Source organism: Staurois parvus, unplaced genomic scaffold, assembly GCF_062004578.1.
Source record: "Staurois parvus isolate SC_StPar_1 unplaced genomic scaffold, SC_StPar_1.0 ptg000575l, whole genome shotgun sequence".
Lineage (NCBI taxonomy): Eukaryota > Metazoa > Chordata > Amphibia > Anura > Ranidae > Staurois > Staurois parvus.
In genome coordinates, this window is record NW_028318371.1 from 7,418,211 (window position 1) to 7,445,659 (window position 27,449).

A 27,449-nucleotide genomic window follows, 5' to 3' on the forward strand; every position below is an offset into this window, starting at 1 on the left:
TTTACTTATTTCAAAGGTCTAGATAATATTTATTTTGACAGCTGAATGTAAAAATAAAGGTCCACATTAAAAAAAAAAAAAAAAAAAAAACAGCGGGGGTCCCCCCTCTCATCCATACCAAGCCCTTCAGGTCTGGTATGGATATTAAGGGGGAACTCCACGCTGAAATTTAAAAAAAAAAACAGCGTGGGTCCCCCTCAATATCCATACCAGACCCTTATCCGAGCATGCAGCCCGGCAGGTCAGGAAAGGGGGGGGACGAGCGAGCGCCCCCCCCCCTCCTGAACCATACCAGGCCACATGCCCTCAACATGGGGGGGTGCTTTGAGGCAGGGGGGCTCCCCCCCCCCAAAGCACCTTGTCCCCATGTTGATGAGGACAAGGGCCTCTTCCCCACAACCCTGGCCGGTGGTTGTGGGGGTCTGCGGGCGGGGGGCTTATCAGAATCTGGAAGCCCCCTTTAACAAGGGGGCCCCCAGATCCCGGCCCCCCCCCCTACGTGAACGAGTCTGCGGTAGATGCTCCCGCAGACTCCTTCACAAAAAAAAAAAGTGTGGTGTAAAAAAAACACAGTACAGGGTCTTTGACAAGTCCTTTATTAAAACAATGTCCCCCGAAGTAGATCCAACGTCAATCACGGCGGCGGCGGCAGGGACCCGAAAAAAGAAAAAAAAAAAAGGTTCCGCTCCCGTCGGAGGCTCCCAGCCTTGTGAAGAAGAGGCTAGCTGACAGTTCTTATATAGGTATGGGGCGGGGCCAGCCGGGCACATCATCCCCGCCCCTTACCTATTTGAGAAATGTCACCCTGTCTCTCCGCTGAGGCTAACTAGCTGAATGCAGGAGACAGTCTGACATTTCTTATATAGCTATGGGGCGGGGCCAGCCGGGGACATCATCCGAGTGACCCGCCCCATGTCACATGCTTGCTGTTCCCGGCTGGCCCCGCCCCATAGCTATATATAAGAAATGTCAGACTGTCTCCTGCATTCAGCTAGTTAGCCTCAGTGGAGAGACAGGCTGACATTTCTCAAATATTTAAGGGGCGGGGATGATGTGCCCGGCTGGCCCCGCCCCATACCTATATAAGAACTGTCAGCTAGCCTCTTCTTCACAAGGCTGGGAGCCTCCGACGGGAGCGGAACCTTTTTTTTTTTTCTTTTTTCGGGTCCCTGCCGCCGCCGCCGTGATTGACGTTGGATCTACTTCGGGGGACATTGTTTTAATAAAGGACTTGTCAAAGACCCTGTACTGTGTTTTTTTTACACCACACTTAGTTTTTTTGTGAAGGAGTCTGCGGGACCATGTACCGCAGACTCGTCCACGTAGGGGGGGGGGCCGGGATCTGGGGGCCCCCTTGTTAAAGGGGGCTTCCAGATTCTGATAAGCCCCCCGCCCGCAGACCCCCACAACCACCGGCCAGGGTTGTGGGGAAGAGGCCCTTGTCCTCATCAACATGGGGACAAGGTGCTTTGGGGGGGGAGCCCCCCCTGCCTCAAAGCACCCCCCCATGTTGAGGGCATGTGGCCTGGTATGGTTCAGGAGGGGGGGGGGGGCGCTCGCTCGTCCCCCCCCTTTCCTGACCTGCCGGGCTGCATGCTCGGATAAGGGTCTGGTATGGATATTGAGGGGGACCCACGCTGTTTTTTTTTTAAATTTCAGCGTGGAGTTCCCCCTTAATACCCATACCAGACCTGAAGGGCTTGGTATGGATGAGAGGGGGGACCCACGCTGTTTTTTTTATTATTTATTTAATTCACGGAAATAATTTAAAATTCAGCTGTCAGTGGGAAACCCCGATGACAGCTGAAACATTCCTTCTGTCCCTGCAGAGAGCTCCGCTATTATATTTGACATTAAAAAGTATAGAGACTGCAACATTGTATCCATTTGTATCCATTCAATGTACAATGTTGCAACCTTTATACTTTTTATACTTTTTAATGTCAAATATAATAGCGCAGCTCTCTGCAGGGACAGAAGTAATTACTTCGCTATTATATTTGCAGGCCGTAGATGGGGCGAAAATCGAACAATTTTTTTGCCATTGGTGGTAACGTCGGCCCATTGAACAACCGATTTTTTTTTTTTAAAACGGTCAGTTTTCGCCCCATCTAAGGCCTGCATTTTTCTTTTTCTTATTCTTTTTTTTTATTCTTTTTCTTGCAGGTCATGGCTCATGTGCAGATTATTTATCTGTTAAAAGATCAGCCAATTTGCCGATCATTGCAGCTAAAATCGGCCGATCTGCAAAATCGGCCAATTTTTATCCAAATTTACCAATTAAAAACAGTTGCAAAATCCCCAAAAATGGCTGACCAATTAACCCACTAACGGGCTGAAAATCAGCCGATTTTTTTTGCGGACGATTTTAGACCCATGTAAAGCAGGCCATAGATGGGTCTAAAATCGGCCGATTTTTCTGCCAAAAAGAAAATCGAACGATTTTCGGGCCGTTAGTGGGTTAATTGGTCAGCTGTTTTTTGGGATTTTGGCACATTTTTTTTATCAGTAAATTTGGAACAAAAAATTTTCAACTTTACTGGTAAAAAAAATATGCTAAAATCCCAAAAAATGGCTGACCAATTATCCCAATAACGGAAGAGGCCCTTGTCCCCATTAACATGTTGAGGGCAGGTGGCCTGGTATAGTTCAGGAGGGGGGGCGCTCGCTCGTCCCCCCCCCTTTCCTGACCTGCCGGGCTGCATGCTCGGATAAGGGTCTGGTATGGATTTTGGGGGGATCCCCAAGCTGTTTTTTTTTATTTCAGCGTCGAGTTCCCCCTTAATATCCATACCAGATCCGAAGGGCTTGGTATGGATGGGAGGGGGGACCCCACGCTTTTTTTTTTTTTTTACATTCAGCTGTCAGTGGGGAACCCCGCTGACAGCTGAAACATTAACACATGGCTGTCGCTCCTACAATCCCGCATGAGTTATGTTATCAACTCATGCAGCATTTTAGTAGCGAAAACCAATGCAGCGCTCATGTTTCAGCTGTCGGCGGAGTTCCCCACTGACAGTTGATGTAAAAGTATTGCAGGGAATTATAAACAATTTGTAAAAAGCCCGGCGTGGGGTCCCCCCTCCCATCCATACTAAGCCCTTCGGGTCTCGTATGGATGTTAAGGGGTAACTCCACGCTGAAATTAAATAAAAAACAGCATGGGGTACCCCCCAAAATCCATAACAGATACTTATCTGAGCATGCAGCCCAGCAGGTCAGGAAAGGGGGGGGGACAAGCGAGCGCCCCCCCCCCTCCTGAACCATACCAGGCCACATGCCCATACCAAATTATTCAAACATTTGTAAACAGACCAATTAACTGAAATGGTTTGGCATTTGTACCCCAAATATGACGTTCCCTGAGGCATTGGTAAACCGAGGTACGCCTGTATTAGTATTGCAATCCTTTGTATTGGGATACATAGAACCATCATACATGTGAATTGGCAACATAGCACAACATTTGTGTCACATTGGAGATATCTGGTAGTTACACTGAACTTGCTCAGGGACCTAAGATTGATTCACAGCACAGAAATACAGGCTGGATTAGCAATGTAGCTCCGTGGATTAGTGGTTAGCACTACTGCCTCACAGCTCTAGGGTTGTCAGTTTGAATCCCAACCACGGCAAGGAAGTAGTATGATCTCCGTGTGTGGCTGTCTTCAAATAGATGTTCTGGCAACATCTTTGCTTTCTGTCTAAGTCATCCCTAAAATGTGAATTAGAATGAGGCCTTGTCTGTTGAAACACCTTCAAAGCTGCACCTTATGTGAATGTCATACAATGGGGTAAGATAAGAGCCTGGAGCACTAATAGATTTGATAATGATGGTTTACACTCCATCCACTTTTGTGAAGGATTTGGCAAGCAAAGAGCTGACAGAGAGAGAGAAGAGCGAGCCAGTGAGATGAAGAAGAGTGAGCGAGAAAAACATACTGAAGAGTGATAAAGAGAGACATACAGAAGAGTGAGCGAGAGAGAAGAGCGAGCCAGTGAGACAAAGAAGAGTGAGCGAGAGAGAAAAGACTTGGTTGGTGAATCCACACATCAAACTTGTCACAAATACTGGTATGGATTTTTCCACCAAATGCAAAGCAGACCGCACGCCTTCAAAGATTTATTTCCTTTGTTAATTTTCCTGCTTCGTTCACACTATATGCAAATGAAAATTACTGTTTAAGTTGCCAATTTTACTGTGTTTTCTAGAGAATTACTAACTAGTTGTGTTTTCAATTGTGTGTAGCATTGCGATTTCTATTTGAGTCTAGATGTTAAATTGCTAATAAATGGCCAAAATCTTCAAATACCTTTGAACTCTCACTGCAACAAATGGCGTATGTTAATACACTCACATTCACATTCATTATATCCAATATCAGGTACCATGTCAATTCACAAATCGCACCTGAAATTGCACACCCTGGATGCGACTTGTCATGTGATTGGCATGGCCAGCAACTTGCCCTTTGCATGGCAAATTGCACACAATGTTACTGGGGGCCAACACCACTGTCACATCTAATCCGATGCGGCAATTGCCCAACTTACAGTGAAGTTGCACGAGTTCACAATCCAATTGGATGTGAACAGAGCCTACAGTGGCCAATAGGGTGCGACTTGGTCTACGATTTGCAAGTCGCCTGTAATGCCAATTGCATGGCAATCGCAAACAATGTTACTGGGGGCTACCCGGTCACATTAAAGCAGATTTCTAAGTGGTGTTATTGACACCACAGTCACATCATGTGACTTGCATAGAAGTTGCATGATTTCAAAGTTAGGGTACATGGTGATTTCAAGTGCAATTTGCAAGACAATCGACACCGATCTCTCAGAGTAATGAATACACTACTTTTCATGCAATTTGCTATTATTACTTGCGGCTCCAACCAAGTTTGAACCACAACAATATGAACGCTCCAATAGCGTGCTCATTGAGTGGGACTTGGCATGTGATTTGCACAACATGCAAGTTGTAAATCGTCTGCAAAGTCGCACCCTATTGTCTGCTATTAGAGCGACCATATGGGTGCGTTTCAAACACTGATTTCTATAGTAGTACATGTACTACTTTAGGGGCAATTTGCATAGAGATCTGTGTCAGATGTCTTGAAAATTGCATTGAAATGGTCAACTTTACTGTAAGTCGCATGATTTGTAAATCAGCTTTGCCCAGAGTGTAATGTTTGGTGATGTTTGATTTCTGGAGTGTTTTGCCAATTGATGGGAAATTCACCATACTAGTCAAATCGATTTGTCATTTTCAGTATTGCATACAAGATGTGGTCATGTGACTGTCTTAACTCATGCGAGAATCTGGAGGGAATTGTGACCATAGTAGCAATAAAGGTTCCAATTGGGGTTCCCTTTCACATCCCTGCTCAATGTTCTGTTGTATGCTGCACACGTACATTTCACTGTATATATCTTTCTGATTTGTGGGGCCTGTATACCAAGGGTTAATGCAGGTAGGAAGGGGATTCATCAGGTGAAAACACTTTCACTGACCAAACTAAGGTCAGTGGTGGGTGTGGCTTCATTGGGGGTGGGGCCTTGTTTGGCGCGCTCCAAATACAACCTAGCTTATATAAAGATGTGCAGTAGGGAGTGATTTGGCCTGTTACTAGGCCGGGTGGTTTGTGACTAAGTCCTTGCTTGTAGTGGATTGGGGGAAGAAGAGATTTTGTGCTGAATTGCCCCAGACACCACTCAGGCTGTGTTTGGAAGTGGGCTGGAAATGTTTGCATATTTTTGGCCTTGTAAAGTGTTTGTGTGTTACTGCACAATGATTGTGTTTTTTCTCTTTGCATTGAAAGCCTCACACATGTCAATCGTTTTGTTTAAAATCTGCCCTTGTTTTAATTTGCTTGCTTATTTAGACTCCAATGCATTTTTCTGACAAACTTGCTGACAAATGTATGTGTAGGGGGTTTGTAGAGGTGGGAGGGGATTTGTAGAGGTGGGAGGGTTTTTTTCACATGCTTTGTTTTCTTGATATTTTGATCTGAAGACTTTTTTTTGTGAATGGATCTTTATACTAAGTGATTGTGTAAGTAAATCCTATGTGCATGAAAATGTTACTTGATTCATCTTCCCCTTTGTTTCCTGCTATAACCTGAGCACACACAGTTCACTAGAAGTATCTTTAGATTGTAAGCTCTTATGAGCAGGAGTGTTTTATTTTTGCCACATCAATCCTATTTTTGTGACTCACCAAGATATTGACTGTACCTACTTGTTCCTGCTGACCAAATAAATGACGATATATTTGATCAATAAATGTTTGACCGATGTTTTTGTGTTTATTTTATGTTCAATATATGAGCAACCTTAATAGTTACTTTGTATACTTATATAATCTGCTCAAATGTAGCTTGTAAGAGCGTGAATATGCAAGTGGGTGCAAACTGGCTTTTTCAAAACCAAAAAAAAAAACCCACTTGCACTACAATATTATGTACTAATGAATGTCACATTCACTGTGCAGCCAGCTACAGGTTTTCTACAATTCGATTTACAGTAATAAAATAGTTCACACTTTGTTGATTTTTGGCCTTTGGCAACAAATATTAGCCAAGGTTAAAAAAAACAAATCAATAAACACACATTTGTGAAAGCTATCATAGCCGCACATAAAAATGCGTGATTGCAAACAAATAAGCACCAAACAGGTGTCCGCATGGCGCATGAACGGCTATCCTGGAAGTCCGTCATCTGGTGCGCGCGCACCCGGAAGTGGTTGTGGGGAGTGTAAGTGGATGACAAGTGGTTGGAGGTTTTGTGTTGGTTGAAAATTTTGATAACCTTATTGGCATTTGGACAAGGCGAGAGCACAGTTCTCAACTGAGGAGATGATCCTTATATGTACAGTAAGTGTGGCCATTGCAAACATGTTTATAACATGTGAGGGACAGGTAATTGCAATTTTGTGGGTGGGGCCTAGCAGAATCTCACTTGGTGCACATGCTACTTATCTGTACATTAGCTCCTGTGTATTGATGGGTCAATGATATTAACCACTTGCCTACTGGGTACTCATACCCCCTTCCTGTCCTGGCCAATTTTCATCTTTCTGCACTGTTACCCTTTGAATGACAATTGTGCGGTCATGCCACATTGTACCCATCTTAAATTTATATCAGTTTTTTCAGACAAATAGAGCTTTCTTTGGGTGGTATTGACTTGCTGCTGTGAGTTTTACTTTTTGCTCGATAAACCACAAAATAGCTCATAATGAATAAAAGTCTGTTTATATTATAACATTTGGTAAACTGGTAATTTAGCAACACTGATGTGCGTTGATGAGGCAGCACTGGTGGGTGGCACTGCTGGCCACAGGTGGGCGGAACTGTTGGGTGGCACTGGTGGGCACTGATCATCGGGGCCGACCCCTGCTTTGATAACTGCTGGTTCTCGGCAGTACTTTCCACACATTCTGACAGCGTGATGAAAGTGCAGCCAAGACCCGGCAAATGCATTTCCCGGTGATCAGCGTGTCATTGGACATGGCTGATCACATGGTAAAAAGCCGCTGTGATTGGCCTTTACCACATCACGTGATCAGCTGTGTCCTTAGGACACAGCAATCACGGAGAGCGCGTTCTGCCAGGATGTCATATGACGCCCTCCCAGAGCTGCCTGGATGCAGTGTAGCGTTATTCGGCTATCTGCGGTCGCCAAATAGGAAACTAGCTAGGCCTTCATGGCTAATCTTTGAATATCTGGACATGTATACTGCGTATAATGCATTCCATTCTACAATGTGTTGGTGTACATGGTATTACAGTGTGCAATGCGTTGCTGGATTCTGCATGACAGTGGACAGCGTATCACAGTGTGCAATGCGTAGCTTCAGCCTGCATGACAGTGTACAGTGCATTACAGTCTACAATGTGTGGGTGTACACGGTATCACAGTGTGCAATGCGTTGCTCCATCCTGCATGACAGTGTACAGTACATTACAGTCTACAATGTGTGGGTGTACACGGTATTACAGTGTATTACAGTGTGCAATGCGTTGTACACTGCAGTGTGCACTAAAGCATTTTACACTCATGCACTGTACACACTAACGTATTTGACATTTTTAGTGTGCAATGCGTTAGTGTGCAATGCCTTGGACAGTACAATACATGTGCATACCCTGAAAAAGGGTCCTGCACATTTTTGGCCCGGATGCGGTGCAATTTGAGGTGTGCAAAATGTTTGTCTCTAATTGCAACGCACACAAATTGCATGTGATTTGCCCAGGAGTGCGGTGTTATACCACACTGCATGTATGTGAAGCCAGAATAAAAGGATGTGGATTTTGTCTATTTTTACTTGCGCATGTTAACATTATGGAAGTGCATTTTTCTTCTGTTTAACATGCTATAGAAATGCAACATGCATTTGGATGTAATGTTTTTGTATGTGCATTTTGGAAGTATTCTAAACACACATTGACCCTAGGGCCACACCATATCTTATGCAGGCCATAGATGGGTCGAAAATTGGCCGATTTTTCGGCCGAAAATAAAATCGGCCGATTTTTGGATCGTTAGTGGGCTATTTGTTCGGCCGTTTTTCGGTATTTTGGCAGATTTTTTTTTTCGGTAAAGTTGGGGAAAAAAACGGCCGAATTTGCCGATCGGCCGATTTTCGCGGCAATGATGGGCAAATTGGCCGATTTTTTTACTGATAAAAAATCTGCACATGAGCAGTGACCTGCAAGAGGAAGACAAAAAGAAGAAAAAGAAGAAGAGGATGAAGAAGAGGATGATGATGAAGAAGAGGATGATGATGATGATGATGAAGAAGAAGAAGAAGAGGATGATGATGATGAAGAAGAGGATGAAGAAGAAGAGGATGATGATGAAGAAGAAGAAGAAGAGGATGATGATGATGAAGAAGAAGAAGAAGAGGATGATGATGAAAAAGAAGAAGAGGATGATGATGAAGAAGAAGGATGAAAAATGAGAGGAATTCCAGTATGGCAAAAAGTGTCCCTGCAGAGAGCTCCGCTATTTCTTTGACAGTTCCTTGACATTTACAGCGGTTGCAACATTGTATCTATTTGTTTCCAAATAAAAACATCTGTATCCTAAATGGATACAAATAGATACATTGTTGCAACCGCTGTAAATGTCAAGGAACTGTCAAAGAAATAGCGGAGCTCTCTGCAGAGACACTTTTTGCCGGCTGTAGACGGGATGAAAATCGGACGATTTTTTTTTTACCATTGCTCTTAACGTCGGCCGCTTGAACAACCAATTTTTCATTTTTTAAAAGAAAAATCGTCCGTTTTTCTCCCCGTCTATGGCCTGCATAAGCATTAGTGTGCCTGGGGGAGGGGGGGCCTTTGGCCTTTCCAAACACAGTAGATGCTCCAAGAATGTTTCCTTGAACTCTTGAAATGGTTAAAAAGGAAAGACACTCTAGATAGCCTGCACTGAGAATTGACTGTCATGATGACGTGTCAATGATTATTTGCTCTCATTTTTCAGGAGTGGTACTGCTTGCGGTTGAAGCTGGTAGAAATCCACCTTCACGTCCTCCACTCACCTTCACTCGTGGCCAGTGGATATTTTGTGGCCGCAGGCAAGAACTGGCATCGAGGACCTGCATAATGACCCTGGCATGCCAGAGGTGGTTTGGAAGCAGCACAGCAATTTGACCATCCCTTTCCTCTATGTTGGTTTTAGGGGTGCAGAATTGCTTCTCGTTCGTGAACGGACTGTCGCCGGATATCAGAGTCCCCATATTTTCAAGATATGTTTTAGCCATGTTGGCTTATTTTTATGTTATTTTCCAAGTGTGTCGCACCTAACCGCACAGTAGTGTGGTGCCATGCGTATTTGTGGCTGTGAATGGGGCTGTTTTTAATAGACGTGTGTAGGTGCAACAACGTTTTCATCATGGTACCTGCGCACATCTACATAGGGCATTGCATTTCTTTGCTGTGCTGGAAAATGTGTGTTCTTGCATGCGTTTCTGCACCACCAATGGTGTGAACAAGTCCTAAGGGCTGGTTCACACTATAGAAACAGTCTAGATGTGTTCCTGATGGGTTTTTTTCATGCCCTTTTGGCATGCATGTTTAGTGTGTTCCAGTACATTTTGAATGCGTTTTGGACATGTTTACATTGCATTTTTATATCCCTTCCACTTATTTTTTTCTATTTTCTTTGTATTCAATGTAGTTAGGGACATGTGCGTTTTAGTACATTCAAGGACGTTTCAATGTGTTCCAGTACAGTTCTGTGCAGAAACAATGCAGCGTGGTCAACTTTGTTTACAGCACCTGCAATGCACTGAAAATGCAAGCGCTGATGTGAACTATGACATTGACAACCATATAACCTTCTTTCTGTGCGTTTGTGATGCCGAAAAAGCAACTGAAACACATGTAGTGTGAACTGGCCCTAAAGGTTATTAGAGGTCAGGGAACAGGACTGACCAGGAATTGTGAATTCAATCAGACTAGTGGTGAGATACAATCAGCAATTGTATAATAATGTGAGATCTGAGCTGTAGCTGATAGAAAATGAGGCACATTCACTTGATCAGTAAATAGATAGTTAAAGAGTGGGGCGGTGATCCATAGATTTGCATATGGGACAGGTGATGATGGGGTGGGGGAGGGGGTCAAGTTGTATAAGGAGACAGATTTAAAAGAGAAAAATGTTACAATGAAATATACACGACATGAAACTTGCACATTTCCTAATTGGCAGAAGAGTACATTCATCCACTTTCTAGTCATTAGGCAAAATCATAATTGTTTGATCAATATTCCTGGCACTGACACAACCCAGAAAATTGATCTCCATTTTTTAGGATGTAGCCATGACTGGGATTAGAACCCATGAGCCAAGTGCTGTAAGTTCTGAGCTCTAACCACTAAACCACTGTGGGAGACAGTTTGAGCTATAATGTAGAATAGTTACATTGTTTAAAAATGATAGAGCGAGCTGGTCGCTGATATAGACTAGTAAAATGGTATTACACAAGATAAATATAACCACGAACAGTAGTGCATGAACTCGTGAAAGGTCATCCACCCCTGTGACAGTGTACTACACTATTGAGCACCTTTCTGGCTCCTGTGGCTGAGCTAATTCCTCCCCAGGACCATTTGGGCACCCACCCTGATGGATGGATGGATGGATGGATGGAGCTGGATGACTAACCCATAACTGCCAGCATACCGCTGCACCCCCAGATGTGTGATGTGTATAACCCATGCACATTAATACTTTTGTTCTGGTGAGTGTAGACCAGTCCCAAGGGTGGTTTACCTTTCACGAGTTCATGCACTACTGTCCGTCACGGAGAGACCACACGTGCCATTCATAGGCACTCTCTGAGTTGGTACTCTCACACGAAGGACATTCCATTATTCAGGAATGATTCTATGAACTTATTTTAGCACCATTTACAATATTACATCATTGTTGCAATTCTTTGCACTTTTTGGTTTTTACATGCGTTCATTATTGATCACATGCATTTATAGCGCTGCACTTGTCTTTACCATAGAATAGTTACGTGATTAAAGAGAATGAAGATATATAATTATATTGGGAAATTAGAAGTATATAAATTATTTGAGATATAAGTGTGAAAATGTTTAACATTTGAGTACAGAATGTATGACATTCATTAGTAAATGCATTAGTTTCCTGATCATTTTGGAGACACAGCAAGAAAAGAAATAGAAGAAAATAGAAAATTCTAATACAGGTATACTATTTATTACATTCTAAGAATTCTTTTGCCATCATAAGAACGCCAATGTCAATAAAGCCCGCGCTTGTGCGCCATCTAGCGAACATATCCGGTATTGCACCTAAAAATGTGCCAGTGATAGCAAAGTAGTCAATAGAAGCTCGTCAATGAGCTTGCTAGACGCTGGTCAGACGACTGATTGATTGACCGGAGTCTGCCTGAATGGTCAGTCTCTGCTATTACACTCACATCTTAGTGAATCAGGGCCATTGTGTCCATGGAAGATTTATTTTTTTTCCACAAGTTTCTGAAAAATGACAAAAACATTTTTGTTTTTTTGTTTTTTTTTACACAAAATTGTCATTTAAATGATTTATTTCTTGCACAAGCCATGGGTATATGTGGAATTACACCCCAAAATACATTCTGCTACTTCTACCCAGTATGAGGATACCACACGTGTGACACTTTTTGGGAGCCTAGCCACATACAGGAGCCTGAAATCCAATGAGCACTTTGAAAGCCTGAAGGTGCGTAACTTCTTCATTTCACTTCCCCTGTCAGAAAAGACCAAGCCTTTTCTGACACTTTTGTTCACATAAAAAAAATGTGTATTTTTTGCTAGAAAATTAATTTAAACCCCCCAAACATTATGTATTTTTTTAAAGCAGACACCCTAGTGAATAAAATGGTGGGTACTACAATTTTTTATGGCACATAGTACTCGCGCAGCAATTTTTCAAAAGCAATTTTGTTTTAAAAAATACACTTTTTTTACTTTTAATGCATAAAAACACAATATATTGGCCAATTATTTGGTAAATTATAAAAGATGATGGTATGCCAAGTAAATAGATACCAAACATGATATGCTTTAAAACTGCGCATGCCCCGTGCAATGGCAACAAACTGCAAACATTTTTAATATCCATAGGCAGAGCTTTAAAAGCCTTTAAAAGCTACCATTTTAGATTTACAGAGGAGGTCTAGTGTTAGAATTACTGCCCTTGATCTGACGTTCACGGCAATACCTCACATGCATGGTGCAACCGCTGTTTACATAACGGCACAGGGTCAAGGCTTGTGCACACAGGTGTGCACGCATGGGAGGGACTATTTTTTTTTTTTTAGTTATTTTGATTTTTTTTTTATTATTTTTACATTGTACCTTTAATTATTTTTTTTTTTAATCACTTTTAATGTTTTAACAGGGAATGCAAATAACCCCTATAACTTCAATGGGCATTGTCATATATTCTTTTTTGAGAAATATGGGGTCTATCAGACTCTAGATATCTCCTCTGCCCTTACATTATCTAATCAAACCAAAATCGGTGTGATCAGATGCTTTCCCAATTTACAAATGGCGCTGTTTATATCCTGCGAAACTGAAGTGATGAAATGCTCGGAGCTTCTGAATTCTTAGACTATAGAGATGATTGGCACCATTCTGGTCTCCAATCAGCTCTATGGTCAGCTGGCAGAAACACCGGCTGCATTCTCAGGTTCCCCCGATGGCACGGGACTGCCCAAGAAGGCCGTGGAAGGCAGCGGGGGAGGGGGCATCATCTCCCGCTGCTTGTAAAAGCAATCTTGCAGCTAATTAGCCACTAGGATTGCTTTTACATGAAAGCCGATCCCCGGCTGAAAAAAACAACACCAGGATGATGTCTGCAGCTGTAGGCATCATCCTGGTATAACCATTCAAATCCAGTGATTTACTAGTACATCGCTGGTCCTTGTTGGTTATATACGCTATGTTTTTTTTTGTATGCAGCCTGTGGAATGAATGAAAAAATTAGAAGAACTCTCTGCCAGAAAAAAAGTGAGTAGTATGCCCACCATTAGAATATACCGCCCTGCTTCCACCCACTTCTAATGGTGGGCACACATTAGGTCACACTTTGCCACAAGTGCCAGTTCCAAGATTGAATAAATGTCTAAATAGTGGCACCCTTGAATAAAAATTGTCCACGTATAAGTGGTACCCCATATGGAGAAATGATGACACCAAGTCCCAAACTATCTTGTCACTGCTCCCCATGTAATCTGGGCATCCGGGCGGGCTCCACGTGACTATCTTTTCCCTCGTAAATCCGAAACGTATAAGTATAGCCTGTTGTCCTCTTACAGGTCTTCTACATCTTGACCCCATATCTGGCACGCTTGCTGGGAGAAATCGTTTGAATGCAAGGCGGCCAGAAAAATTAATGAGGGACTCATCAACGCAGATGTTTTGCTGGGGAGTATAGACATCTGCAAATTTTAGGTTAAGGTGATTTGCGAGGGGCTGAATTTTGTGGAGCCGGTCAAATTCAGGGTCACGCCGAGGATGACAGAGTGTATTGTCGCTGAAATGCATAAAACACATTATACTCTCATATCTATGCCTGGCCATGGCAGCAGAGAACACGGCATATGATGAATCGGGTCTGCGGACCAATACAACCGCAATTCATTTCTTTTAGTAATGCCCATGTTGAGGGTTAGGCCCAAAAAAAATGTAAATTTGAAAACCGTAATGAGTTTCCTTGCGAATGGTCTGGCAAGGTTTGAATTTGGGTTGGCGGCAATAAATTGTTGTGCATATAAACTGCTTTGATCCACAATCAACGCATACAGATATTCCGTGAAAAACAGCTCCAAAAATCAAGGAGGTATGTGAAAGACCAGGATGTACTAGACCGCTGGTACTCGTCAGTTCACCAAAAGGTAGCGCGGCACTAGTACTGGCACTCTGCTGCATGTGAGAGTCATCAAAATTTACCGACAAGTGCTAACAGAGATCAGGCCTGATTCTGCCAACACTGCGGTTTTGTGTGCAATGTATCAAGTAACAGTGACCTACTGACACTGCACTTGCTGGGGGAGAAGGGGGGGTAAGCGTAGGGGCTAAATGCAGGTGTTGACAGGTGCCGGGGCTGATCCCGCTAACGCTGCGTTTTTGGGGACGCTTTACTAATGTGAACGCTGGTATAGTGCTGACCTGATCAAAGATATTGACCCGTTCAGACACTATACTAGCAATGGAGGTTTATTGTACATGAGCGTACTCCAACAAGGGTTTAAATGTGATGACTGGTGTACTGACGGGCAATCTGACGCTATCTGGGAGGGGTGTGAAAACCACGGGAGTGCAAATCACGTGTATATATATATATACGTGATATTGCGTACCCATGCCGCCCTGTGGCAGTATTTCTGCTGTATGGTGGTCAGGAAGCGGTTACAGAAGAGGTTTGTGTTACGGCGCTGCGTTACTTTAACTTACAATTGCGCAGTCATGCAACACTGCACCCAAATTAAATTTACATCATTTTTTTTCCACAAATTGAGCTTTCTTTCGGTGGTATTTGATCGCCTGTGCGTTTTTAATTTTTTGCGCTTTAAAAAAAAAGGCTGACAATTTTGAGAAAAAAAAACAATATTTTGGACTTTTTGCTATAAAACATGTCCAGTAAAAAAAATTAAAAAATCAAATTTAGTCACAAATTCCATCCAAAATGCATTCTGCGACATGTCTCTGCTAAAAAAAAATCCCAATATGTGTAAATTAATTGGTTTACATGAAAGTTATAGCGTTTACAAATGGCGGGAAGATACTGGGATTTTTAATTTGTTTTATACTCGTAATGGCGGCGATCAGCGACATCCCCAGTGACACCAATACAGTGATCAGTGAAAAAAAACCCCACTGACACTGTACTCATGGCACTGGGGAGGAAGGGGTTAACATTTTTAGGGTTTACTGTGTGAAGGGAGTGTTTTACTAGGGGGCAGGGGTGTGTGCTGGACAGGGACAGGCTGATCGAGAGAGAGAAACTCTTCTCTCCTTCTTCAGCTTGTCACGAGCTGTCAGGGAACTGACAGATATCAGGGCTGTGTATAAACAATGCAGCCCTGCTCTCTATCAGCGATCACCGCGAATCGCGGGGAAACGGCCGGTAATGATCGGCCGTGACCCGGCGGCGGAGACCCGCTGCTGACACCCGCGGGACAGGTAGGGCGGACGCGCGCCCCCTACCTGTTTTGCAAAACTACATTTTAAAACGTGGTTTTGCGCAGCCGTGCCGCCCTGCAAACGTACATATGCAGTGGCTGGGGCTGAAGAGGTTAACCACTTCCCTCCTGGCCAACAGCCGAATGGCGGCAGGGAAAACGCACTAGATCGCAGCGGCGCGATCTGTCACCGGCAGTGTACCTCGGACACGGCCTATGACAGATCTGAGTACCGGCCCCCGTTGCCGGTACCATGTGACTTGCTGTGACCAATCACAGCAGGTCACATAACAGTGGTATACATTGGATGGCTACATTCATTCCATCCATTGTATACTAGTGTCTAGCTGTGAATGGTCCCAGAGATCACATGCACATGTCATGTGATTAGCTGTGGCCAAATCACAGCTAAGCACAACAAAAAAAAAAACCTGAATGAATCGATGTCATTCAGGTAAATGCTTGCTTATAGTAAAGTAATTCTTTGCTATAAGCAAATTGAGTAAAAAAAAAAAAAATACTGATCACTTCCCCAAAGTAGTACAATGTTACTATGGTAACATTGTACTATTTTGGACATAGTGAAATATGAAAAAAAAAATCATAGAAAAACCAAAAAACAATTTAATAAAAAATTAAAAATAATAAAAAAATTAAAAACAAATTTAAGAAAAATGTATATATATATTTTTTCATACTGTCACCAGTCAGTGTCCCTGATCACCGCCATGCCAGTAATATGATGACGCTGACGAATTGTGAAAATTATTTTTTGCATTTTTTCATTTTCCTAAAAATGATGACAAAAAAAATACAACTTCAAAAAACTTGCCATGCCTCTTATGAAGTACGTCAGACTGTCTACTCTGCAAAAAGGGGTCATTTGGGGATATCTGTACTGTTCTGACATTCTGGGACCTCAAGATATTAGATTGGCCGTCAGTACTTCAGGATTGATCAATTTTCAGATCTATCCCATAGTTTGCGAACTCTATAACTTTCCTACAAACTAAAAAATACATTCTAATTTGGGTTATTTTCACCAAAGACATGTAGCAGAATACATCTTGGCCTAAATTTATGAAGAACAATAATTTATTTGCAAACTTTTATAACAGAAACAAAGAAAAACGTGGGTTTTTTTTTCAAAATTTTCTGTCTTTTTTTGTTAATTTAGCAAAAAATAAAAACCCAAGTGGTGATTAACCGCTTGCCGCCCTGCCACTGCATATATACGTGTGCAGGGCGGAACTCAGGCGCAAAACCACGTTTTAAAACTGGTTCCGCGCTCCCGACATTTTCGCCGGCAGGGGGTGCGCGCGCTCCCGCCGACCCGCGGGTGACACCATTTGATCCCGGAGGGATCAATCATTAGATTTCAGCCAGTGATGTCTGGCTGAAATCAAATGATCGGTCCCTGTCCTATCCTGTCCTGTGTTGAAGTTTACACAGGACAGGATATGATGTCATTCTTCTCTGCCTGGACACATTCCGTTCCAGACAGAGAAGAAACAGTAAAAGTGAGTAAAACACTACACATTTACAGTTAGAACACACCTAGGTCACATTTACCCCCTGATCGCCCCCCCCAGTTAACCCCTCCCAGATAGCACCAGTTTGCCCACCAGTAATCCCGTTTAACCCCTTAATCCCCCCCCCCCAGTTAACCCCTTCACTGCCCTGTCACCAGTGTCACTGATCAGTGAACCGATTTTTACTGATCACTGTATCAGTGTCGCTGGCGACTTCCAATAGTGTTAGCGCCCCTCCCAGATAGCGCCAGTTTGCCCGCCAGTACAACAGTAATTCCATTTAACCCCTTGATCGACCCCCCCCAGTTAACCCCTTCACTGCCCTGTCACCAGTGTCATTGATTACAGTGAACAGATTTTTACTGATCACTGTATTACTGTCACTGGTGACTTCCGATAGTGTTAGCGCCCCTCCCATATAGTGTCATGGAAATTTTGTATTGTTGGTCGAACTTTAAATGTGTCATATATTCGTGTTATTCATATTTCTCTCGTGTGGCTTAATTAAAGCTCTGAAGGCTGCAATTGGGCCATGCGCATGTACAATGTATGTATTACAGTACTCAGCTTGGTAATGGATGAGATGGCAGATCTGCGCTTATAGACCGGCGTGTATACCACCACGGCATTCGATGCGAATGCTGCTGTCAGTAGACCGTGGGCCTGTATCCACATATCAGCAGCATAGTACCACATGGGCTTCATAACGCAAGGCGCCAAGCGGTGTGAACTCCACGTGTAGGCTTATGCATATCTTACAACCCATTACCAATCTGAACTGTATCTTGGATGGATGTGTTTTAATAAAGATCGTATCGGGCCCATCCAGGTACAGACTGATATTTTTAGGGAATGCTTGTACAAAGAATTTACATACCAATAGAAGCTAGTAGGACAGGAAATATGACCTCAGAAGGCTCATGGGGAGGGAAGGGGAGGAAGTTTGCTGACCTCAGAAGGCTCATGGGGGAGGACCAGTGATAGATAATAGGAAAGGCTATGCTCCAATTGGAATGTACATCCTGTGTATAGGCACTCCCCATTGCATTGTTCGGTGGGAGGGGATTGACTTTATTCATGTGGGGGGCATGTGTGTATTTTTAATAAAACAGAGAGCTGAGTCTGAAACCGGCCCTTATGTGAATTGCAACACTAGCCTTAGAGTGTCGTTTGATCATTCTAGGGTAACGGAGCTCCACCCCCACATTTCAACAGAAGCTAAAAGTATTTGGATGGGCAGGAATCATGTAGTTTAGCTGCAGTCGTGGTAAGCGAGATTCGCACAGCTTTATGGGGGATTTCTGCGCATCCAACTGCGAGTACTCACGGTAAGGAGAAATTCGTTAAAGCGAATTTCCAAGACAGTTTGGCGAGCCTGGTGGATACTAACGCGTATTCTTGCATATCTAACCCAGTACGAGGGGGGAATAGCCATCATGAACTAGCAAAAAGTATGCCGGCACATTTCAGGTCTCTCTGCCATTAAGAGGATCGCTTTTTGCGTGTTCGTGTGGCTGATTTCGCTCTCGGTTAGCTAACAAGAATTACCGCTTAGCAAGGACCTAGATTTTTGTCCTAAACTCTTGATTTGTGGGTGAAAGACAAGGGTTTGTCTCTGCGGAGAGCAGCAGAGGGGTGGGTTTGGTTGGCTGGATTTGGTCAAGTTTAAAAATCTTCCAACCAAAAATTAAACGGGTATATGTTTTAGCGGGTAAAAGTTGTTGCATAGTGTTAGGTAAGTATTTGCGGGTTGTAGGTACTGTGGTAATTGCTCTACCCCCCTCCACGTGAGGTAATTATTACAGTGCTGAAAGGTTTAGGTTAATTGTTAACTGCTGTAAGATCTCTGTGTGTATGTAGTCTGTGCAATGTTTTGTGGTACTACTGCTCCCAGCAAGCATGCAGCAGGGGATCCTTTCTGTTACATGTGCATGTTAGTGTGATATGTTGGTGTTTTATGTCTGTTCTGTGATCGTGCCAAATTGTGTTGTATGTGTGCTGTATATTGTTGTGTAATTGTCCAGTGTATGTTCTGTCCAAAAGTCTTTTTTATGTAAGAGGTTAGAGGCAATTTTGAGGCTAGAGTCTGCCGTGTGCTCCTCTGTGGGGGGCCATTCTAGTGTTACCATGTGCTTCCCTGTGGGGGGTCATTCTAGTGTTACCATGTGCTTCCCTGTGGGGGGTCATTCTAGTGTTACCATGTGCTTCCCTGTGGGGGGTCATTTTCTTGACTAACCACATGTACTCCTTTTGTTTGATGGCCATTTGTTGGCTACCATGTGCTTTCCCTGTTGGTGGCCATTTTGTTGAATACCACATGTGCAGTATTCTCTATGCAATGTGTATGCAGCTTTCTATATGCATTTGACCCATTTTGTGTTTTTAATCCAAATTTTTTACAGTTTCATTTGTTTGCTTTTAGCTTTAAATTTGCGTATTGCCAGCCAATTTAAAGTGTGTTAAGCGAGTTTTCCCTTCACGTGTTCCACATTTAGTGAGCGCGGTGAAGTCTGGGTTTTTGCACATAGATTTCTTGTATAGTGATTATGTTTTTCTTGTGTTTTTCCTGTTAAAAGTAGTTCCTTATTGTAAAGCGGGTTTGTTTTAAAGCTGCTGCGTTGCGTGTTTCGCGTCCAGCAGACTTTTTGTGTAAACGGTTCTAGGTGGTTGCAGCGAAGATTGCGTGTGTAATGTGGATCGTTTAGCGGAGCTGATAGGAGTGATTTTTGCGTCAGCAACAAGGTTACTTTTGGCGCAGTTTTTCGGTTTACCTCCGTGTAATTGTTTTACTGCGAAATGTCCCGTGTTTTTCATAAGGATCCACTTTGTCCTTTTTTAAACGGTTTTTCAGGTTGAAAAGGGGTTTTTCTGTGTGTATTAGGAAAGTTTTTTTCTTTACACAAATTTCCTAAAGGTCAGTTAGCAGGTTTCCGGCCAACCAGTGACCCCTAAGTAACATCCAAGAACCCCTCTTTTTGTTTTGACTTGTGTTAGCTACTGTGTGCAGGGAGAGAAAAGCCACTTTCATCATTGTGCGGTGTGGCCTGCCAAACACAGTGGGTGATGAGAACCACATAAATTACGCTGTGCGAGTGGGCGGTCCAGGGAAGTAACACTTAGCCTGGTTACCACAAACACTTCGGGTGGTCAGGATCACATAAATTGCGCTGTGGGAGTGGGAGGTGTGCTCTCAGTCTGACCGCCACTTGATGCGCTTCGGGTGATCGATAAGTATCACATAAATTACGCTGTGCTGGGAAAGTGGTGGAATCAGGCCTCTCGGTAGGATCCCACCGAGTGCTCCAGGGGGTAAACAGGTACCCGGACGCGGGATATATACCAGTGACTAGTCACGATGGGCAGTAGTCAGTCCATGAAGAGAGAGGGGGAACCAGCCCTCTTCAGGGTAAGGACAGCTGCACAACTGATGAAGGTGAGTTTGGGGGGGAAGTCTACAGAACCCCTCAAAAGGTGGAATAAATGGTCGAAGGGTACCAGATGGGAAATTCCCCGGGAAGGTACATTTGACGCATGGAGGTGGGAAAAATTCATCTCTGAATTTGAACCACGGATGCAGGCGTCAGAACTAGAGATCGCACAGCTATGGCTTCACAGGTCAATCCAATTAGGGAAGCAGGGCATACATAAACTGGTGTCTGTCCGGAAGAACCAGGTGATGTATACCTGGCCTCCAGAGGGAATAAAACAGGAGGATCCGGTGTCAGAGGTGGAGGAAGCTCTTTCAGGGCTGACTCTACTAAGGCAGGCAGGATCAGGGTCTGCTGGGGTTCCCGAACAACCAAGAGTGGCTGAGATAAGTATAACTGCACCTGTCTCTTCTGTTAGTGACATCACTCTTGACGTACCTTCTGTGTCTTCTGTATCTATGCCTCAGCCTCTACCTCTACCTCTCCCTTCTTCCTGCTTCACCCCAGCTCCTTCTGTTTCCAACTATGAAGCCTACTCAACAACCGATTTGCAGACTATCTGTGAATCAAGGGGAATAGACACCCGGTTAAGAAACAGGGCGGATTGCATCAAAGCGCTACGAACCACTGATCAGACCCCTGCCCCCCAGCTATACCCTGATCTGAGGGACCTCAAACCTGAAGGTGCAGTAAGCGATGTGGTTAATCTAAGCCCACCGATGAAGCTGGGTCAGCCCTTGCACTCTTCCCGGACCGAGGCCTATCCAGTCAGAGTGCAGCAATTTGAAGGTCCTCCCAATGCACAGGGGGAACGGACTTTAGGGGAACGGGTAGTTTGGCATGTCCCCTTCACCCCGGCAGAGATCCGCACTATTCTGGCTGAGCTCCCGGACTATCGAGTCAATCCGAGAGGATTTGCTCGAATGTTTGGACAAAACCAGTTCAGCTACGGTATGAGCGGGTCAGATTGTGCTCAGATCCTGCGGGCAAAGGTGGGTATGGAAGTGGCCAGTACAGTGATTGCAGGGTGCTCTATAACCACTCATGAGGAGATGACTTCAGGGGGCAAAGAGTTCTGTACACAGCTAAAGGCAAAGCTTCCAGAAATGTATGGTGCTACCTCTACTACGGACATGATGAAGCTCACCCAGGGTCCTAATGAGGAAAGCGCCTGCTTCTGGCGCCGTCTCAAGCAGACGGCACTGGATGCGGATCTGGAAGTTGGACCTGATGCTCCAACTGAAGGGGTAAAGGTGACGGCGACGCACATTCTGTTGCGGGCCAAATTTTTGGAAGGCATCAATATTAAAATTCGGGAAAGGCTGGTTCTGGCCCGACCCGAATATAATGAGATGTCTATCCCTGCTATCCTTTCCACTCTTGCGGCAATAGAGAGGGAAATGGATAGAAGAAAACAAGACAAGGCCAAAGTTCTTATGTCCCAGACCCCACACGAAAAACCAAGGGATCTGGGTCACAGGAAGGATAGGCCCCCACCCAGGTGCTTCCAGTGCCGCCAAACGGGGCATATGAGGAGGAGCTGTCCCCAATTACCTAAAGGTCGGTGGCAGTTCATTCCTGATGAGTCCTCCGCCCCTATGACCACCATGGTAAGTAACTCCTATGAATTCTCATAGGAAGTTGACAAATCGGTGTCGGCCCAGATCCATCTTTTTCTAGAGGAATTAAAATATCCCCTCCCTTGCCTCACCGACACCGGTGCAGCAAAAACGGTCCTGCGAAAACAGGACATCCAAGGCAAGGTACCCCTCTCAGGGGAAAGCCCTCCTAACCCCTACTAACCTCACTATCAAACGATGCACTATTCTTAACCCAGCTTCTCTTCTTCCTGTGTCGGAAGATGAGAAGGGGGGGGAGGACAGCAATGACAGTGCTGAATTTTGCAACACGACTAACAATACTAACACCTCTTCGGCTAACATGTCTTCTTTGTCCACTATTAACCTCTCTTCCAAAGGACACGACTGCATTTCTTTGGTGGAACTGGAGTCAGCGGCGACACACCCCATATCACCCCGAGAATAGCGGTAAGGTTGAACGTCTTAACGGAATCCTTAAAAACAGGATCTCCAACATCATGGCCGATACCCAAAAACCTTGGCCTGAGTGTCTCCCCATTGCCCCCTATTCCATCCGGAATGCCCCTCAGCAACCACATGGGCTGTCACCCTACGAGGTGTTGTTTGGGGGACCTCCCAAAAACAGGGTTGTACTTTCCTCAACAGTTGTCATCTTTGCATTCACAGCTTACAGGTTATGTGCAATCTCTGCAACGGGAGCTGCAGAAGATACACCATCGGGTTCGCAAATCGCTCCCCGATCCAAATGCAATAACTGGTGTTCTTTCTATTGAGCCAGGTGATTGGGTTGTCCTAAAGAAACATCAAAGAACCGGACTCGAGCCACGGTTCACCGGACCATACCAAGTCCAGCTGACGACACCTACCTCACTCAAACTCGAGGGACGAGACAACTGGGTGCACGCAAGCCACTGCAAGAAGCTTTTCAGCTACACCAGAGAATGAGGGGTGTCATTTTCCTTTTTCTTTTTGTTTGTATGTCTTACATGTGTGTGAACGGAGGAAAAGACGGCAGATACCCCAACCTTTTATTTAAAATGCACCTGCGTTTAGCCAGAACCGCCAACAAAACCAACTGTTGGGTATGCTCTAAGCCCCCACCCAGTCATCACATGTCCGCAATGGCCGCTGTTCATGCCCTATATGACATCCGCGTCGGCATGAAAAAGCAAGGGACCCCTGGTCAGCCCCCACGTAGACATTTGTCGGTAGAACTTAATGACACATTTTTAGCAGGTAACATCAGTTTTAGCACCAATATTAGCTCTAGCTCCTGTAGGACCCTCGTCAGTCCATTATGGGTAACTGGGCAGCTAGGCAGCCCTCAGGTGTGCTTTAACATCAGCTTTGGCACAGGTAACAAGTTTGTTGGGACTACCACCTGTGAGGGAGGTATAACTGTCAATCTGACTAACCAGACTTCCCTTCTGAGTAACAACACTGACCGACCAGACCACGTGTGTTGGAAGGACGGATGTGATGTGCAGACTGAGGGAGCAAACCCCCAGTCTGTGCAACTGTTGCTCAGTGCCAGAGGCCGAACGAGGAACTCCTCCTGCTCTGCTCTGACAGGTCCATACTATTTTCTTTGTGGTTCGGCAGCCTATAGAACATTTCCCCAGAACGCGAAAGGTTCGTGTGCCCTCATAAAGCTAGTCCCAGCATCCTATGTAGTGATGGATCATGAAGAGTTGATGGTCCACAAGAAGGTAAGGATGGCAGGGAGAGTTCGCAGGGAGCTGTTCTCTGAGGGCGACCAGGCATGGGCTTGGTTCCCCTCATGGACAGGATGGGGAATAGAACTTATGAAGCGCCTGAACAATTTTTCTGTCATTGTGGATAGTATGTTTAACGAGACCGTAGAGGCTGTCAGAGAAATTGCCCAAGAACAACGGCAGATGGGAATTTTAGTGCTTCAGGAGAAGATGGCCCTTGATTATCTTTTAGCCGCCAAAGGGGGGTTCTGTGAGTTCATCGGAGAGGATTGTTGTACTTGGATAGAAGACACCGATGACAAGGTCCAGGCCCATATGGACAAAGTTAGTGAACTACAGGGAAAAGCTAGAGCTATAGCTAGTGAGGGTTGGAATCCGTTCAAGGGTTTGGGAGGATTGGGAGATTTCCTGTTCTCCATCAGATCTTGGTTGAAGGAAGTGGGAGTGTATGTCCTGATGCTTCTCTTTTTCATCTGCCTTTTATATGCCGCGGTGAGATGTTCCTGTTGCCTCATCGACCGTGTAAACCAAGCTCGGGCAGACGACCACATCTCCATGCCCGCTCCTGGGATCCCACTCCAACCACTGATCGGAGGAAGACCTCACCAACCAACCACCTTCTCTACAGATTACGTCCTGGCTTCCCTCTAATTTATCTCTCTGAAGACCACATTCTCCAAGACCTTCAAGCAAGCTTCAGGCCTCATCATGGTTTGTGTCTGCGATTTGGAAAACTGTCTGGGTCGAGACCAGCCTTGTGTGGCCCCGTCTGCAGGGGCAATTTGAGAATCTGCTGCTGGATCTCCCCAGACCACCGTGGGATCACAAGCCTTATTCATACCACAAGTCTGTTTGTGGTTTTTGCAAGAGCCTTCCTGTAGTGAAGGTTCCAACGCTCTTGAGGATCATCGCTTCAATCAAGCCTGTTTGCGTCGAGTCTGCGTCGGGTCTTGTTGTTTCAGGTACCCCGTGGAGCTTTATTCTCAGGGACAACTACAGGAACTCTTTGAGGTTTTGAGACTACACCCATCAAGCTGAAGAAGATCAAGAAGGGACACGAGGAGAATATGATAAAACAGGAGGGAATGTCATGGAAATTTTGTATTGTTGGTCGAACTTTAAATGTGTCATATATTCGTGTTATTCATATGTCTCTCATGTGGCTTAATTAAAGCTCTGAAGGCTGCAATTGGGCCATGCGCATGTACAATGTATGTATTACAGTACTCGGCTTGGTAATGGATGAGATGGCAGATCTGCGCTTATAGACCGGCGTGTATACCACCACGGCATTCGATGCGAATGTCGCTGGCGGTAGACCGTGGGCCTGTATCCACATATCAGCAGCATAGTACCACATGGGCTTCATAACGCAAGGCGCCAAGCGGTGTGAACTCCACGTGTAGGCTTATGCATATCTTACAACCCATTACCAATCTGAACTGTATCTTGGATGGATGTGTTTTAATAAAGATCGTATCGGGCCCATCCAGGTACAGACTGGTGTTTAGCTTGGGGAATACTTGTACAAAGGATTTACATACCAATAGAAGCTAGTAGGACAGGAAATATGACCTCAGATGGCTCATGGGGGGGAAGGGGAGGAAGTCTGCTGACCTCAGAAGACTCATGGGGGAGGACCAGTGATAGATAATAGGAAAGGCTATGCTCCAATTGGAATGTACATCCTGTGTATAGGCACTCCCCATTGCATTGTTCGGTGGGAGGGGATTGACTTTATTCATGTGGGGGGCATGTGTGTATTTTTAATAAAACAGAGAGCTGAGTCTGAAACCGGCCCTTATGTGAATTGCAACACCAGCCTTAGAGTGTCGTGTGATCATTCCTGGGTAACGGAGCTCCACCCCCACATTTCAACAGAAGCTAAAAGTATTTGGATGGGCAGGAATCGTGTAGTTTGGCTGCAGTCGTGGTAAGCGAGATTCGCACAGCTTTATGGGGGATTTCTGCGCATCCAACTGCGAGTACTCACGGTAAGGAGAAATTCGTTAAAGCGAATTTCCAAGACACTATCTTCTTATAGCCTTCTCCAGCTTTGTGAGCGTCAACTATTTTCAGTTTCAGTTTTCTAGACAACTGCTTAGAAGAACCCATGGTGCTGATTGTTGGGGCAATGTCAGATGAGTCTGGGCATTTAAAACCTTTGAGATTGACATCACCTGGTCTTCCCAGACGATGATTGAGAACAATCCATGACACTGGCAGGTCTCAGCTTGGCAAAGGGGGCAGTGCATGCTATAAATTCTGCAGGGTGCCCAAACTTTTTTTGTTTTCTGTTATTTTGAAAGTGTAAATGATGGAAATAAAATCTAACTTTTGTTGACATATTATAAGAATGTCTAATCTGTAATTTGATGCCTTTTGGAGATTTTTCCATCTTTCCTTGGCTTCTTTATGCACATTAATACAAATTTTTAGCTGGGGTGCCCAAACGTTCGATACCCACTGTATATATACATACATACACACATATATATACACATATATATACACTCACATATGTACACACACACACACACACACATATATATACCCCCCCAACACACATATATACACACACACACATATATATACCCCCCCAACACACATACATACACACATATATATACACTCACATATGTACACACACACACACACACACATATATATATATACATACACACACACACAAATACATACATGTACACACACACACATATACATATATGTACACACACACACACACACACATACATGTACACACATACATGTACACACACACACACATATATATGTACACACACACACACACACACACACACATACATGTACACACAAACATGTACACACACAAACATGTACACACACACATATATGTACACACACACACACACATACATGTACACACACACACACACACACACACATACATGTACATACACACACATACATGTACACACACACACACACACACACACACACACACACACACATACATGTACACACACACACACATACATGTACACACACACATACATGTACACACACACACACACACACACACACACACACACACATACATGTACATACACACACATACATGTACACACACACACACATACATGTACACACACACATACATGTACACACACATACATGTACACACCCCCCATAGTCTGTAGATGTTATACCTTTCATACAAACCATCACTACACACTGATTGGATGTTATTTTCTTACCACAGACAAGCAGCAGAATACATTTTGCCCAACATTTCTGAAGAACATTTATTTATTGGATGTTTTGTAGCAGAAGATACATTTTTTTCCCCCCAAAAAAGGTTCATATTTTTTCAGTTTATATCACAAAAAATAAACATCCCAGTGGGGATCAAATACCACCTAAACAAAGCTCTATGTGTGTGAAATAATACTATAAATCTCATTTTGGTAAAGTTG

At 44.2% G+C, this 27,449-nt stretch overlaps 1 protein-coding gene across 1 annotated transcript in view; it reads left to right on the forward strand.

The window, feature by feature from the left end:
• The window catches only part of LOC149450409 (uncharacterized), a 146,684-nt gene extending 120,349 nt beyond the window's left edge, over nucleotides 1–26,335 (forward strand). Inside the window, exon 2 of the mRNA XM_089692089.1 lies at nucleotides 23,055–26,335. Coding sequence (XP_089548215.1) covers nucleotides 23,218–24,642 — 1,425 coding nt within the window. The 5' untranslated portion in view covers nucleotides 23,055–23,217 and the 3' untranslated portion in view covers nucleotides 24,643–26,335. The remainder of the gene's footprint in view (nucleotides 1–23,054) is intronic.
• Nucleotides 26,336–27,449: the final 1,114 nt, after the last annotated feature.